General features: G+C 42.1%; 1 protein-coding gene across 1 annotated transcript in view; it reads right to left on the reverse strand.

Moving 5' to 3' along the window:
• PRKY (protein kinase, Y-linked) overlaps positions 1-15433 on the reverse strand; it is a 102838-nt gene that overhangs the window by 36954 nt on the left and 50451 nt on the right. The window contains exon 3 of the mRNA NM_001193662.1: positions 13977-14240. Coding sequence (NP_001180591.1) covers positions 13977-14240 — 264 coding nt within the window. The remainder of the gene's footprint in view (positions 1-13976; positions 14241-15433) is intronic.

The raw sequence follows: 15433 nt of genomic DNA on the forward strand, positions 1-15433 counted from the left end.
AAATTAGCTGGGTGTGGTGATGCATGTCTGTAATCCCACCTACTTGGGAGGCTGAGGCAGGAGAATCAGTTGAACCTGGGAGGCAGACGTTGCAGTAAGCCAAGATCACACCACTGCACTCCAGCCTGAGCGACACAGTGAGACTCTCCCCACCCCCAAAAAAAGTGCAAGAGCAGAGTCCTTACTTGTAACTGAGACTGGATGGTCAGCAGAGCTTATGTATGTGTTCTTTCACTCTCTACCCTCTGCAAAAAAAAAAACATTTCTTGCCCCCGGAAACCAGTGTAAAGACGGAAATACACTTCCTCCCCTGCATGCCATTTTAAAAGTGCCTGCTTTGTGCTCCGAAAACAAAGGGGTGGCCTCAAGCAGGAAGCCTGTACTTCTTACCCTAAGAAAGCTCTGGAATAAAAACTCACTTTCTTTACACTAGACCTTGCTCTTGCTAATTGCACTCTGCAAATGGCAAGGGGCTGAACCTGTGTTTTGGTTACAGAAGCAACTGCTAAACAAAGTCAGGGCAATATAACAACGACTGCAGCAGAAGCTGGAAGACTCATGGGCTGGAAAGGAGCTGAGTATCAGTAACCTCAAAGAGGGGACTGTGTCTAGGCCATAATTGGCACTCTACTGCTGGGGAGAATGTCGCTTCAGGCTTTCAGCAATTCAGACCCATAGCACACCTGCAGGCCACATCCACCCTTCCTGACACATGCTTCCTAGCCTGGTGTGTGGGGCCCGTCTGTAGACAGGCAGAAAGAAGCAACACCCCTGGAGGGGAAAAAAATATAGATGCTTTGCAAAGGCCCTTCTTTTTTATAATATATTTTTATATATGTAATTTTTTTTTTACATTTTAAAAAATATATACTTACATATTTTTTTGAATGTAAAGAGAACAAAAAGCAAGTTCCATAGAGCCTGGTAATGTACATGTTTATCCACTCTCGAGTTCTTTGCACAATGTATCAAGCATGTGCAAAGCCTATTTTATAGCCAGCACATCTTGCCTGAGTCCACACTGTTTGCAGTGGTGTGGGCACGTATCTTGGCTTCAGCTCCTCAGCTTCCTGCTTGCAGGAACCCACCCAAAATGTTGTTACTGTTATCTTTCCTTCCCTTCCCCACCACACCTCCATACCCCACCTCTTTCCAGACAACAGACTTTTCCACACTAATCTGTAAGCCCTTGGGATAACAACAAACTGGTTGCCATCCAAATTTCAAATTCTGTCGGCCATCCATGAAATAAAAGTACTGCAAGGCCAGGCATGGTGATTCACACCTGTAATCTCAATACTTTCGGAGGCTAAGGCAAGAGGATTGCTTGAGGCTAGGAGTCTCAGACTAGCTTGGACAACATAGCAAGACCTCTTCTTTACCAAAAAAAGACCAAGAACGGTGTCATGCCTGTCATCCCAGCACTTGGGGAGGCAGAGGCAGGTAGATCACCTGAGGTCAGGAGTTCGAGACCAGCCTGGCCAACATGGTGAAACGCTGTCTCTACTAAAAATACAAAAATTAGCAAGGCATGGTGGTGAGCGCCTGTAATCTCAACTACTTGGGAGGGTGAGGCAGGAGAATCACTTGAACCCAGGAGGTGGGGGTTGCAGTGAGCCAAAATTGCACCACTGCACTCCAGCCTGGGCGACAAGAGCGAAATGCCATTTCAAAAAAAAAAGCCAGGCATGCTAACAGGTGTTTGTAGTGTCAGCTAGTTGAGATGGGAGGATCACTTGAGCCCAGGAGTTCAAGGCTACAGGGAGCATGATAGTACTACTGCACTACAGCCTGGATAAGAGAGCAAGACCCTGTCTCAAGGGAAAAAAAAAAAAAGAAAGAAAAAAAGTACTGCAGGCTCTGGCAGATACAAGTCAGGAAAGAAAGAAGACAAGGAGAGAAATTAAGTTACCTTCCCATGGAGGAATGTGGGAAGGGGCTTACTTTATCTGCATGCTAGATCTAAGCATGGAACAAGGATCCCCTTGTGGTCCTATTAAGTGCTTCTCACTCATTAGACTTAAGTCTACAAACGGAAAGTACAATGCACATTATTTTAGAAACATCCTCTCCCCGGCCCCTCCCAGCAGAATCAACTCCAAGTACACCCTAGTTGATTCAATGCATAACATTTCTGTTACTCTGCAAGACGACTGACTTATTGGCCTACTAATTTTGTATTTTCACCTTGCTAGCCCATCCAAAATGGCCTGAAAGTAGCTAAAAGCATAGAACTTAGCTGATACGAACCCAAAGTAGAAGTGGCCGCAAGTCATCCTATAGGCATTTAGTTGCAACTTCCACTTACCTTTAAAAAGATGAGGCTCTTTTTGGCTCCATGTTAGGGTAAGGACACACACCTAAGGTTGTATAAGTACCCAGGTTCTAACTGCCTCAGGAGGACTCCTGCCCTGTTAGAGTCACTCCTTCCTGCAAAAAGCCCCAATGCCTAGCTGAATGTACAGAGAGGCATACGCTGCTATGGAGAGATGCTGACTGCATGAATGAATATGAGATGAGACAGCCTGAGTGTTATGTCGAGACCACTGGTCTGGGCAGTGAATTATCCACTTCCCTGCTCCTATCTCCTTTTGCTCACCTGGCTTTTGGGTAGAAGGAAGGTGACACCTGCTGTTCTCAGTTTTCTCACTGTTCTTAGTTTCACTATGGCCGGGGGGAGGGGAGGGAGGAGGCCATGTTAACGAAGGAGAAACAGAGCTAAGGATAGGATTATCTATAAAGTATAGATATCCAATGACTCCTGTGTTCTTAATGCCCACGCCTTCCGCCACACCTGCACTGGCTGAACGGTGCACCCCCCAAAGTCCTAAACCCCAGTATTTGTGAGTGGGACCTTATGTGCAAACATGATCTTTGTAGCTGCGATCAAGTTAAGATGAGACCATCCTGGCTTAGGATGGGGAATAATTGCTTAACAGATACAAGTTCTCTTTGGGGATCGTGAAAATGTTCTGGAACTAGAGAGAGGTGATGGTTGCACGACATGGTAAATGCAATAAATGCCATGAGATTATGCAACTTAAGATGGTTCAAACGGGCTGGGTACAGTGGCTCATGCCTATAATCTCAATGCTTTGGAAGGCCAAGGTAGGAGGATAACTTGAGCCTCAGAGTTCCAGACCAGCCTAGGCAACATAGCAAGACCCTGTCTGTACAAAAATATTTAAAAATTAGCCAGGCATAGTGGCTCACCCCTCTAGTCTCAGGTACTCAGGAGGCTGAGGCAACAGGATTGTTTCAGCCCAGGAGTTGGAGGCTGCAGTGAGCCATGATTGCACCACTGCATTCCAGCCTGGCTGACAGAGCAAGACCCTGTTTCAAAAAATATAAAAATGTAAATAAATAAAGATGGTTGCTACGGTACATTTTAAGGGTATTTTACCATAATAAAAAGAGAAAAAGAGAGAGAAATGGATGACATCTCCCAGTTCAGTTTCAGTCCAGTCCCTCTTACGTCCTAGCAGGTGGCGTCACCAGCCTCACTTTCTGTCTCTCCTCATGGCTTTACGACATGGTGAGCATGTCACTCAGCTAACAGGGGCACAGAGGGGCTCATGAAGAATATGGACAGCTGATGACAGCTTTTACTCTTGATTACAGAAACGAATGGATTTTTTTCCTTTTCATCAGAAAAGTATGGGAGTGTTTTCTCTACATTTGGTAATTCAGGAAATAGATGTTAGCTCAGTACTCATGATGAAAATACTACACGCCTTTTCTTATAGGATCTTGGGTTACAATCAAGAAGCAGGGTGTGGGGGTTTCTCAGAAAAAGGAAAGTTTTTCATCGTTGTTTTTTTACAGGGACACAATCACAGTTCCTAGAACTGTCTGATGGGAACAAACAGTTGAGAATTTCAGGACTGTCAAGGGAGAAGGTGCATGTCCGCAAGCATGGGACAGCTTCCGATGGCCAGCCCAGGCCCTGGGAGGGGTTTCCTAGGTGACTATGGTTCCGAAACACCACTGACCAGCAGGGAGAAGTGTGTCTGTCACCAACCTCGGCACAGTAATACCCACCTCCTAGTATGAACTATAGCAAAATTAAACAGGGCTGAAGGGACAGTAACAACACGGACTGCAAACAGACTCGACATCTCAGGCCCTCCTTGGCTTCCATTAAATGCTCAAAAGTAAGAAGCTAAGGGAAAACGTCCAAAGTAAGTAGAAAGACTTTTCTGACGTTATGAAATATATATAAAATAATTATGTATTTATAAATGTATACATTTAAATTTGAACATATAATGTAAACACTAAATGTGTAACACATACTAATATATAAATTTAAATTTAAAAAATTATAAATATACATTTATGAAATTATATATAGAAAACTATGGATACTGTATAATTATAGCTACATATAACTTTCTAAATATATATTTATATCATAATTTATGAGCATATAAAAGTATTCAGTAGTTTAATTACATATGTAACATTTAATTAAATATAAAATATCAGTTTATTATATAATTATATTAAATATATATTTTTAAAATATAATTATGTTTAAAAATTACATTGTATTTGTTTCAAATATAATCGGAATATATTATATTAATACATTATGTTATCTTAATTAACACATTACATTAATATATTTATATATTAAATTTACATATGAATATATTTAAATATTTAATATATTAAAGAGATAAATATATTTAAATATATAAATTTACTACAGGATGTATTATTTATGTCTAATTAAATATTACAATTATGTATACAGTTATTTGGTAAAATACAGCTATCATAAAATTTTCCATTTTAATCATTTTTAAGTGTATGGTTCAGTGGCGGGAAGCCTATCAACCTTGTTGTGCAACCCTCTCTACCATCCATTGGTGGAACTTCATCATTCCAAACAGAAACTCCCTCCTCATTAAACAGTATCTCCCCCTTCCCTGCACCTCCCCAGCCCCTGGCACCCACCATTCTACCTTCTGTCCCTATGACTTAGAAGAATCTAGGGCCCCTTTTTTGTCTGGCTTATTTCATCCTACATCATGTTTTGAAGGTTTACCAATGTGGAGTAGAATGTGTCAGAACTATATTCCTTTTCATGGTCAAATAATACTCCACTGCAAAAAGTTCCTGGTCAATTTTAACCGTTCACAAAGCAAATGGACTGGCTCAGGAGTGGGCAAATATTCTCTCTAAGGAGCCAGATGGCAAATACTTTAGGCTTTGTAGATCACATGGTCTCTGTTAGAAATATCCCCCAAGATGTGCCTGTGTTCCAATAAAACTTTATTAACAGACATACAGCAGGGTGGATTTAACCTATGGAAGGCTAATTTTTTTGTTTCTGATGTTTTGCAGAGATGAGGTCTTGCTATGTTGCCCAGGCTGGATTTTTTTCCTAAAAAAATTAGTTTGGTCAGATGTGATAATGCATTGAATTTCTTTTTTAAAGGGAGTTATCTATTAGAGATAGGATGGAGTGCATCTGCTTTAAAATAACTCAAGAAACAAATGGGCAAAGAGAAAAAAACCAACAAAGTGGCAAAGCTTTGATAACAATCGAAGCTGGGTGATGGGACCACAAGGTTTCAATATGAACTACTCTCTATTCCTGTGTGTATTTGAAAGGATTAAGTAGAAATTTCAAAAGATTAGGTTCAATATTACCCCTAGATGCTAGAAATAAAAACCCAGAGGACAGTAATCAATGTAACATCTGGACTTAAAATGCTACAACAGAAGAACTAGGAAAGAGCTGTTGCACCCAATGCAGTGGCTCACGGATACCATCCTGGCACTTTGGGAAGCCAAGGTGGGAGGATCACTTGAGGCCAGGAGTTCAAGACTATCCTGGTCAATACAGTGAAACCCTGTCTCAAAAGAAACACAAAAACACACACAAAAAAAACAAAAAATTGTTGTAGAGAAATAAAAAACACCAAAAACAAACAAACAAAAAAGAACTGTTGGAGAGAAAGAAATCACCTGTTATAGTTTAAAGACAGGTGTATACAAGTTGAGCATTTTTAATCCAAATCTGAAATCTGAAATGCTCGAAAAATCAATACTTTTCCAGCACTGACATGATGCTCACAGCTCAAAGGAAATGCTCACTGGAGCAGTGGATTTCAAATTTTCGAATTAGGGATGCTCACAGGTAAAGGTAATTCAAATATTCCAAAATCTGAAAAAACCCAAAACCCAAAACAATTCTGGTCTCGAGTATTTCAAATAAGGGATGCTTGTGTTATGCATTTGACTTAGAAAATCATATTAAATGCATCAGTATTTTATTTTGACCATTTCATAAAACCAGAAATAATTCTAGTTTGCCATCAAGTCTTTTAGGGGAGCTATCCAGATAATATATAATAAAGTGTGTGCAAAATATTTAAAATACAAACATAAGAAATACTGCTGTTAGAAAACAAGAGCCTGATGAAAGCAAGCCACAAAAGAAAAAGAAAACCATCTCAACATATTGACAACCTAGGAAAGCCAAATACCAAGTCACCATGAGCAGTGGTTTAAAATAAGTATTATACGAGTCATTCAGTTAACAGGATAAAGAAAGAAAAGAGAGGAAGAGGGAGAGTAGAGGAAAAGAGAAGAGAGAAAAGAAATAATAATAAAAAAAAAAGGAACAGGGGGAAGGGGAGTAGAGGAGATGGGCAGGGAGGGGAGGGGAGGGGTGGAAGAGAGGGGAGGGCAGGGGCACTGTGCTTCCCACCTGTCATAGCAAAACTTTGGGAGGCCAAGGCGGGAGGATTGCTTCAGCTTAGGAGTTAGAGACCAGCCCTGGCCACATAGTGAAACCCCATCTCTATAAAAAATTTAAAAATTAGCCAGGCATGGTGGTGCAGGCTTGTAGTCCCAGCTACTTGGGAGGCTGACACAGGAGAACTGCTTGAACCTGGGAGTTCCAGGCTGCGGTGAGCCATGGTCACACCACTGCACTCTAGCCTGGGTGACAGAGCAAGACCCTGTCTCAATAAAGAAACAAAAAACAAAGACAGAGATTCATGTAGTGAGTAGAAAACTTAATCACAACATGCTTAAATGTGTTTTTACCCCATGCTATAAGAGAAAAATGAAAACGTTACCTTTCTGGGATACGTTCAAAAATGTTATTCAAGACCTGGTGTGTTGGCTCACACCTGTAATCCCAGCACTTTGGAAGGTCGAGGTGGGCAGATTACATGAGATCCAGAGTTCAAGACCAGCGTGGGCAACGTGATGAAACCAGGTCTTAACTAAAAATACAAAAATTAGCCAGCTGTGGTGGTACATGCCTATAATCTCAGCTACTTGGGAGGCTGAGAAGGGAGGACTGCTGAAGCCCAGGACGCTGAGGGTGCAGTGAGCTGAGATCCCACCACTGTACTTCAGCCTTGGTGACAGAATAAGGTCCTGTCTCAAATAATAATAATAATAATAATAATAATAAATAAAGGCCAGGCGCATTGGCTCACACTTGTAATCCCACCACTTTGGGAGGCTGAGGGGGCAAGATCATGAGGTGAGGAGTTTGAGATCGGCCTCACCAACATAGTGAAACCCCAAATCTACTAAAAACACAAAAATTAGCTGGCTGTGGTGGCGCGTGTCTGTAATCCCAGCTGCTCAGGAGGCTGAGGCAGGAGAATCACTTGAACCCCGGAGGCAGACGTTGCAGTGAGCCAAGATTGCACCACTGCACTCCAGTCTGGGCAACAGAGTAAAACTCCATCTCAAAAATAAAAAAAGTCATTCATGATGAAGCCTCCCTGTTTACTTCCATCTATTCTGTAGTGGTCCACAGTACACTGGTAAATTTCTTTTAAGTTTTATTCAAAAAGTACATGTAGTGTTTGAATCCTGAACCAGGGGCAGAGCCATCTATCTGCCCATGAACACAACTTCCTTGGGGCCAGGCCAGAAGAGAAATGTTTTGTTAGAAAGAAGGTCAAAAAAAAAAAAAAAAAGGAGAAAAAGCCCACACAAAAAAAAGTTACAGAAGCTACACTACCCATACAGAGAAAGATGCAGTTCTTTGTAAAAGCAACCTATCAGTGGCTCATGCCTGTAATCCCAGCACTTTGGGAGGCAGAGGTGGGTGGGTCACCTGAGGTCAGGAGTTCAAGACCAGCCTGGCCAACATGGTGAAACCCCGTCTCTACCAAAAATACAAAAATTATTCGAGCATGGTGGTGGGTGCCTGTAATCCCAGCTACTTGGGAGTCTGGGGCGGAAGAATTGCTTGAATCCAGGAGGCAGAGCTTGCAGTGAGCTGAGATTGCACTACTGCACTCCAGCCTGGGTGACAGAGCAAGACTCTGTCTCAAAAACAAAAACAAAAAAAGAGAAAGCAATATATCAAGATGGTAATGAAGCATTTTCTAAGATTTTCGCATGTTCATTAAGTAAAATAATTGGTGCACGTTATATAGTAAACCATCTTCATCCATTTAATCTTAAATAGACATCATGAATTAACTGGACAGTAACATGGTTTGTCAAATTTATAAACAAGTGAATATATGCAAGATTTTATCTCTGGTTTGTTGAATTAGACTTCCAAATAAAATAACAAAAAAAGAATTTACAGCCAGGCATGGTGGCTCACACATATAATCCCAGCACTTTGGAAGGCCAAGGAGGGTGGATTACTGGAGGTCAGGATTACAAAACCAGCCTGGTCAACATGGTGAAAACCCATCTCTACTAAAAATACAAAATAAGATGGGCGTGCTGGCATGTGCCTGTATTCCCAGCTACTAAGGAGGCTGAGGCAGGAGAACTGCTTGAACCCAGGGAAGAAGAGGTTGCAGTGAGCCAAGATGGCACCATTGCATTCCAGCCTGGGTAACAGAGAAAAACTCTGTCTCAAAAAAAAAAAAAAAAAAAGGACTACACATTGGATACAGTGTATACTGTTTGGATGGCAAATACAACAAAATCTCAGAAATCGCCACTAAAGAACTTTTCCATGCAACAAAGAAAACAAAAAAAAAACTGTTCCCCAAAAGGTATTGAATTAAAATAAAATCAGAAAGGAAAAAAAAAAAAAGGTGGGACTTTCATGACGGGAATGGGACTGCTGGCTTTATAAGAAGAGGAAGAGAGACCTGAACTGACACCTTTCCTCTTTCTGCCCATGTCCTGCCTTCGGCCACATTACAGCATAGCAACAAGACCCTCACCAGCTGCAGCCCTTTGACCTTGGACTTCTCAGCCTCCAAAACTGTAAGAAACACACTTATTTTCTTTATAAATAAATTTTTTAAAAAAGAAGACTCTGAGCTGTCAGGCCTGGCTGGATTTCCCCACTCAGTCTATTCCCATCAGCTCATACACTTTTTTCCAATCACATTTCTACATGGCTGTCCCTGCTTCATAGAACCTAAGCATAAAAATAGGGTTTTTTTTAATTTTGGTATCTTTGGGTGTTCATTCTGGTTTTACATGATGCATCATGTAAAACTATGATCAAATAAATTTGTCAGGCTTTTCTCGAAAGGGAGGGGAGGGAGGACCCATTCTCTCTCTCTCTTTAGATGGGGTGTCTCACTACGTTGTCCAGGCTGATTTTGAACTCCTAGGCTCAAGCGATCCTCCCACCTCAGCATCCCAAAGTGCTGGGATTACAAGTGTGAGCCACCATGCCCGACCAGATCCATTATTATTTCTGATGAGAATCGGCACCCTGATATAAATGAACTGTGTGTGTAAAATACACATGGGATTTCAAAAACTGAGCAGGAAAAATTCATGTAAAATATCTCAATTTTTGTATGAATTATATGTTGAAATGAAAATATTGTGGATGTACTGAATTACTGAAATAAACTACATTATGAAAATTTTCTCCACCTGTTTGTTTTATATTTTAACACATGACTACACTAGAAAATTTAAAATAACATGGGATTTGCGTTGGACTTCTACTGGACAGTGTTGCCCTAGATAAAGAAAAATTTTAGGAGCATACATTACTAAAACTGGAGGCAGAAAACACCCCTCTTTGTCTTTGTAAATGGAGTGTTTGTGACTGCATGTTATTATCAGTGCTGTGGCGGTGTTAGAAAGAACACAGCCCAATCTCTCCCCAGGTCTGTGTGGGCATCTCTAACACGTCATCCTACCAGGCAATATGGTGGGCACACAGGACAGAGAAAAGAGAATTTGTGTTTCAATAGGGGTACTGACAAAAAAGAAACAGAAACAAATCAACCAACACAAAATAACTCAAAAACGAAACAAATACACAGACCAGAATTTTAATCGATGAGATGAAGGAGAGAAAATGCCAGGATAGAGAAGGGAAAGATCCACTCATTCACCTACAGACATATCCCTCCCCCTATTATCTTCTTTGGACTAAAAGTCTAGGCTTGGCCCAGTGACTCAAGCCTGTAATCTCAGCACTTACAGAAGCTGAGGAGTCGGGGGGGATTCCTTGAGCCCAAAAGTTCAAGACTAGACTGGGAAACAGCATAGTGAGAACCTGTTTCCAGTTTTTAGAAAATTAAAAAATAGGCAATGGCTCACGGTTGTAATGTCAGCATTTTGGGAGGCTGAGGTGGGCAGATCACGAGGTCAGGAGATTGTGAACATCCTGGCTAACACGATGAAACCTCACCTCTACTTAAAAAAAAAAAAAAAAAAATTAGCCAGGCATGGTGGCAGGCACCTGTAGTCCCAGCTACTCAGGAGGCTGAGGCAGGAGAATGGTGTGAACCTGGCAGGCAGAGCTTGCAGCGAGCTGAGATCATGCGACTGCACTCCAGCCTGGACAAGACAGCAAGACTCCTTCTGCAAAAAAAAAAAGAAAAAAGAAAAAATAGGCCAAAATAGGCCAGGCACAGTGGTGGCTCAAGTCTGTAATCACAGCACTTTGGAAGGTAAGGCCAGCGGGTCACCTCAGATGAGTTCAAGACCAGCCTGGCCAACATGGTGAAACCCCGTCTCTACTAAAAATACAAAAATTAGCCAGGCGTGGTGGCTCACGCCTGTAGTCCCAGCTACTCGGGTGGCTGAGGCAGGGGAATGATGTGAACCCAGGAGGCAGAGGTTGCAGTGAGCTGAGATCACAGAACTGCACTCCAGCCTGGCGACAGAGCAAGATTGTGTCTCAAAAAAGAGGAAAATTTTAAAAATAATAATAATAAAAACATCTAGACTTGCCCTCAAAACAAACCTTTAAGGCCAAGTGAAGCCCTTTGTGTAAGCAGTATTGTTCTTGGCTTAACTGGGTGGGATTTAAAATATTAACAGTTCTTTTCTCTTACATATTAAACAGTGCATGTTCATTATATAGACAATACACTCTCTAGAGAGCCCAGCACCAAAACAGACACACAAGGCGCCACAGTGGCTTTGCAAGGACAATACCTCCCATATGCTGAACACTATACAATTAAACAATTGTCCCAGTTTGGCATAGCATTCTGGACCATTGAGGCGAATTAAGCCAAAAGGCCCTTTACCTCATAAACTATGTAAGATGAGATTTTATAAAATGATTCTTGGCCAGGTGCAACAGCTCATGTCTGTAATCCCAGGCCGAGGCGGGCAGATCACGAGGTCAGGAATTTGAGAACAGCCTCACCAACATGGTGAAACCCCGTCTCTACTAAAAATACATAAAAATTAGCCGGGCATGGTGGCACGCGCCTATCATCCCAGCAACTCAGGAGGCTGAGAGGCAGGAGAATCACTTGAACCTGGGAGGCAGAGGTTGCAGTGAGCTGAAATCGCACCACTGCACTCCAGCCTGGGCGACAGAGTGAGACTCCATCTAAATAAATAAACAAATAATAAAATGATACTTAATGATTTAACAACTGTCTGGTGCTAAAAATGTTAAATTCAAAAATAGAATTGGCCAGGCACAGTGGCACATGCTTCTAATTCCAGTGCTTTGGGAAGCTGAGGTGGGAAGATCTCTTGGGGCCAAGAATTCAAGACCAGCCTGAGCAATAAAGTGAGATCACATCTCTAAAATTAAAAATAAAAAAATTAGCCTGCTATGGTGGCACATGCCTGTAGTCCCAGCTGCTTCGGAGGCTGAGGAGGGAGGATCACTTGAGCCCAGGAGTTTGAGGCTATAGTGAGAAAAGATTGTGCCACAGCACTTCAGCTTGGGTGACAGGATGAGACCCTGTCTTGAAAAAAAAAAAAAAAGAAACTAAGTATATAGTATTTCACTGCAGTATAGTATAATAGCACAGTTCAGAGTTGAGATCAATTTTCCAACCACAGCATCTTTGGAAGGATGTAAATGTTCAGAATTACAAACAACTTGTTCAGATATAAAGAGGAGGTACCCTGAAAAATTGTGTTGGGTAACTGCAAAACAGACCTAATACTGAGGATGCCTGCAACATGTTTACACGCCTGTAATCCTAGCACTTTGGGTGACCAAGGTGGGCAGATAACCTGAGGTCAGGACTTCAAGAGCAGCTTGGCCAACATGGAGAAACCACATCGCTACTAAAAATACAAAAATTAGCCTGGCACGGTTGCGGTCGCCTGTAATCCCAGATACTCAAGAGACTGAGGCAGGAGAATCACCTAAACGCCACAGGGGGAAGTTGCAGTGAGCTGACTGCACTGAACTTCAGCCTAGGCAACACAGCGAGACTCAGTTTCAAAATAAAAAACTGATTCCAAGAAAACAAAAATAAGGTATAGTCACACACACACACACACACACACACACAAACACACGGCTACAATGTGGCAATTTCTAACTGGTAAGCTTACAATATACACAAAGTCCATTTCTTCCCCCTTGTGGTTGCCATAGAAAAGTATAAAAAGCTTTTTATTTCATAATATAGCAGGAAAAATACTGTAAAATTATATATAATAAAAATAACATTTCTCTTTTTTTTTTTTTTTTTACTTTTATCAACCTCTTTAATTAATGAGGATGGTATCAAAATCTTGACAGGAACACATCTTGCTTTTTTTTTTTTTTTTTTTTGAGACGGAGCCTCACTCTGTCACCCAGGCTGGAGAGCAGTGGTGCAATCACAGCTCACCACAGCCTCAACCTGCGAGGCTCAAATTATCCTCCACCTCAGCCTCCCAAATAGCTAGGACTATAGTTGTATCTGGCTCATTTTTTGTAGAGAGGGAGTCTTGCTATGTTACCCAAGCTGGTCTTGAACTCCTGGGATCAAGCGATCCTCCTGCCTTGGCCTCCCAAAATGCTGGAATCATCATGCCCAACCTGTCTTGCTTTTGGTCACATCTCATTTCTCACTACATCTGTCTTCGGTCTTTCATGGTAGTTTACATACCTTACTCAAATTCACTCATCATGTCATTATTCTGACACAGTAAAATGAAGTCACTGTCACCAAATTTGGCAGTAACAGGTTTTTCCTGCCAATTTCAACACTTCACCAAAACTCCACACCTCATCCCTCAAGGTATCATTTTGAGGCAGTAAAACAGTAATTAATGGAAACTTTGGAGTAGGAGAGTATAGATAGTTGTCGTCATTTTTGTCAGGGGAAACATAAGAATAATTTTAACACTGAGGGTTCCCAGACTGTCTGTTTAAAAAAAAAAGAACCACACAGATACAACTGCCTCCTGAATCTGTAATCAGGAAATTACCTCTGTAACTGGCTCCTCCCACCCTCCCCACTTCTGAGTCTCCAGTGTCTGTTACACTCCTCTATATGCCCTGCACACCCATAGCTTACCTCCCACCTATAAGTGACAACACATCCTATTTGGTTTTCCATTTCTGAGTTACTTCACTTAACGATAATACCCTCCACTTCCATTGAAGTTGCCAGTAATCGCAGCCCACCTAAAACGAGCTGTGGGTCAAGCTGGCTCTCTCATCCCTGGTTGCAAGTGTCTCCTACACATGAGAGTTAAACTCTGGTTCCCAATCTTTCCCTGCCTGACCTGCCACAACTACCACCACCTTTCTCATTGCCAAGCAGTGTAGATTCCATCGGAGTTCACGTTCCTCTTACCTGTCTACCAGCTTCTTGGCGAACCCAAAGTCCGTGAGCTTGATGTGGCCATCCCTATCCAGCAGGATGTTCTCCGGCTCCAAATCCCTGTAGACGATCTCCTTGGAGTGCAGGTACTCCATGGCACAGATGATCTCCGCAGAGTAGAAGAGCCCCGTGGTGCTGGAGAAGCACCCCTGGTTGCGCAGGTAGCTGAAGAGCTCGCCGCCCGGCACGTACTCCATGAGCATGTAGAGGAAGTGCTCGTCATGCCACGTCCAGAACCTGCGGGGACAGCATACGCTCAGGGCCCCGCCAGGGCAGGGCAGGGGGTACGCCATCAGCTAGGTGTCAGCACACGCTCAGGGCACTCCCAGGGCAGGGCAGGGGGTACACCGTCAGCTAGGTGTCAGCACATGCTCACAGCCCCGCCACAGGAGGGGAGGGGATATGCCATGACCTAGGTGTCAGTACACACTCAGGGCCCTGCCAGGGCAGGGCAGGGGGTATGCTGTCAGCTAGGTGTCAGCACAGACACAGGGCCCCGCCAAGGCAGGGCAGGGGGTACACCATCAGCTAGGCATCAGCACACGCTCAGGGCCCCACCACAGGAGGGAAAGGGATATGCCGTATGCTAGATGTTGGGGTAGAGACTCAGCTAGATGACAAAATGTGTGGACAGACACACAGTAATAGCTAGGTACAGATATTGGGACATGGAGCACATAGGTATGAGCACATGGGTAAAGACAGATATTAATATATGGGTATAGATAGGTGTTAGAATGCATGTACATATAAATGTTACAATCTGCTGAGAGACAGAGGTTAGTATATGGGTGCAGATGGGGGCTAATATATGGGTGTACACAGTGTTATAATATGGTATAGAATGTGGATATAGATATATGTTAGTATACAGATATATATGGATGTTAATATGTAGTTATAGATAGGTGTTAGGATATAGGTGTAGACAGATTAATATATGGGTGTAGACAGATACTACAACACGGATATAGATAAATGTTACGATACAGGTGCAGAAGGGGTTAATATGTAGGTACAAAGAGATGTTAGGATGCTACTATATTACTATATGGGTGTAGATGGATGTTAGGATATGGGTTTAGACAGATGTTAATATATGGCTGTAGATGTTAGGACATGGCTGTAGACAGACGTTATATATGGATGTAGACAAATATTAGAATACAGATATAGATAAATGTTAGAATATAGGTGTAGACAGATGTTAATATATAGGTAGAGATAGATGTTAGGATATAGATGTAGACAGGCATTACAAACAATATGGATAGACATAAATGTTAGAATATGGGTGAAGAGAGATGTTAACACATAGGTAGAGACCAATGTTATAATATGGATGCTGGGATATGGGTGTAGACAGACGTTAATATACACATAAAGACCAATGTTAGAATATGAATGTAGATAGATATTAACATAGAGGT

Source organism: Pan troglodytes, chromosome Y, assembly GCF_028858775.2.
Source record: "Pan troglodytes isolate AG18354 chromosome Y, NHGRI_mPanTro3-v2.0_pri, whole genome shotgun sequence".
Classification (NCBI taxonomy): Eukaryota; Metazoa; Chordata; class Mammalia; order Primates; family Hominidae; genus Pan; species Pan troglodytes.